At 42.3% G+C, this 1,073-nt stretch overlaps 1 protein-coding gene across 1 annotated transcript; it reads right to left on the bottom strand. All coding sequences in view use genetic code 11, as the record gives it.

Moving 5' to 3' along the window:
• Positions 1-935: 935 nt before the first annotated feature.
• On the bottom strand, positions 936-1,069 carry EGR_08385 (hypothetical protein; the record flags this gene model as incomplete). Its single annotated transcript, XM_024497634.1, has 2 exons — positions 936-956; positions 995-1,069. The coding sequence occupies 2 exons, from the start codon at positions 1,067-1,069 to the stop codon at positions 936-938; spliced, it is 96 nt and encodes a 31-aa protein (XP_024347938.1).
• Between the last annotated feature and the right edge of the window lie 4 nt (positions 1,070-1,073).

The following is a 1,073-nucleotide window of genomic DNA, read 5'->3' as shown; positions in this document are numbered from 1 at the left end:
ACATGAGGTGGAAATGCGATGCTGCGGGAAGACCGTAGAGGGAACGCATTAGAGAGTCCTTGCTACGCATCCTCTTTGTCGGCTTAACTTTACTGCCCTTCCCTCAAATCCTATTTGCTATCTATTCTCTCCTCTCCCTTCTGTCTCGAAGTGGCTTCGTGGCTGCTGCACCTTAATTTTCCCATTGTTTAACTCCCCTTCCATTTAAGCAAAAAAAACTCATCATTTTGATGTTATCTGTGCCTTGACCTCCTAGTTGTTAAAGTGAATTGTAAAATTTTCCAAGGTTGAATATGGCACCGAGGTGATGTGGGTGTGGTGCCATTCTTATTTGTCATTGGCAATTTGACAGGTGTGAGCACAACCATCATTGAAGTCAAATAGCCGCTCCTTCATTTGTAACTTTTATTTTAGTAAATATGTGCGAATTCTAGCTTCCAGTGAATCAACTCAAAAAGTAATGTAATTTTAGTCATTTCGGATGAAAGTTATCGTGAAAAAAATTAAGACAAAGTAGTTTCTCCCTCTCATTCTCTCAATTGTTTTACTGCTAAAATATGTCTAGTCTCACACCTGTACAAAAAATGGTCTCCAAGTTGTCCGGGCAAGTTGACAATGACAAGTGAAATGAAAATAACCCCCTCGCCTTGGTACTTAAAAGCCAGTAGTATTGACATCTGCCAAATGACTCATACTGGCCCTCCATGGGCTTTGAAAAGGCCTAAACAAAAAGTGCCGTGGACGCGTTTGAGAAGATGCCATGGTGACAGGTGGTGCTTTATGCGATTTGGAAGTTGCAGTGGCCTGAAATCCACTTTTGGACCGCTAAATAGAACTCACCTGTCATCTGTCAATATGCGATGTGCTTAATGGATCGGTAGGATGTACTAAAGCCCTCATCATTTATCATTTAAGCATTCACTCATTTTGTCTAGCTAGGCGGTCTTCCGTGACATCTAGATAGAGCCAGCATTGTCACACATTGTGTGGACACTTCTGCTTCTTGAGGTTTGACAACTTCCACGTCGTCGGATGTGATAGGCGGTGCTTGTATGAACACTCCCCTCATTTCC

The sequence above is a fragment of the Echinococcus granulosus genome (assembly GCF_000524195.1).
Source record: "Echinococcus granulosus chromosome Unknown EG_S00105, whole genome shotgun sequence".
NCBI classification, from domain to species: domain Eukaryota; kingdom Metazoa; phylum Platyhelminthes; class Cestoda; order Cyclophyllidea; family Taeniidae; genus Echinococcus; species Echinococcus granulosus.
The sequence above is the reverse complement of the archived record's forward strand: the minus strand, read 5'-3'. Positions and strand labels throughout refer to the sequence as shown.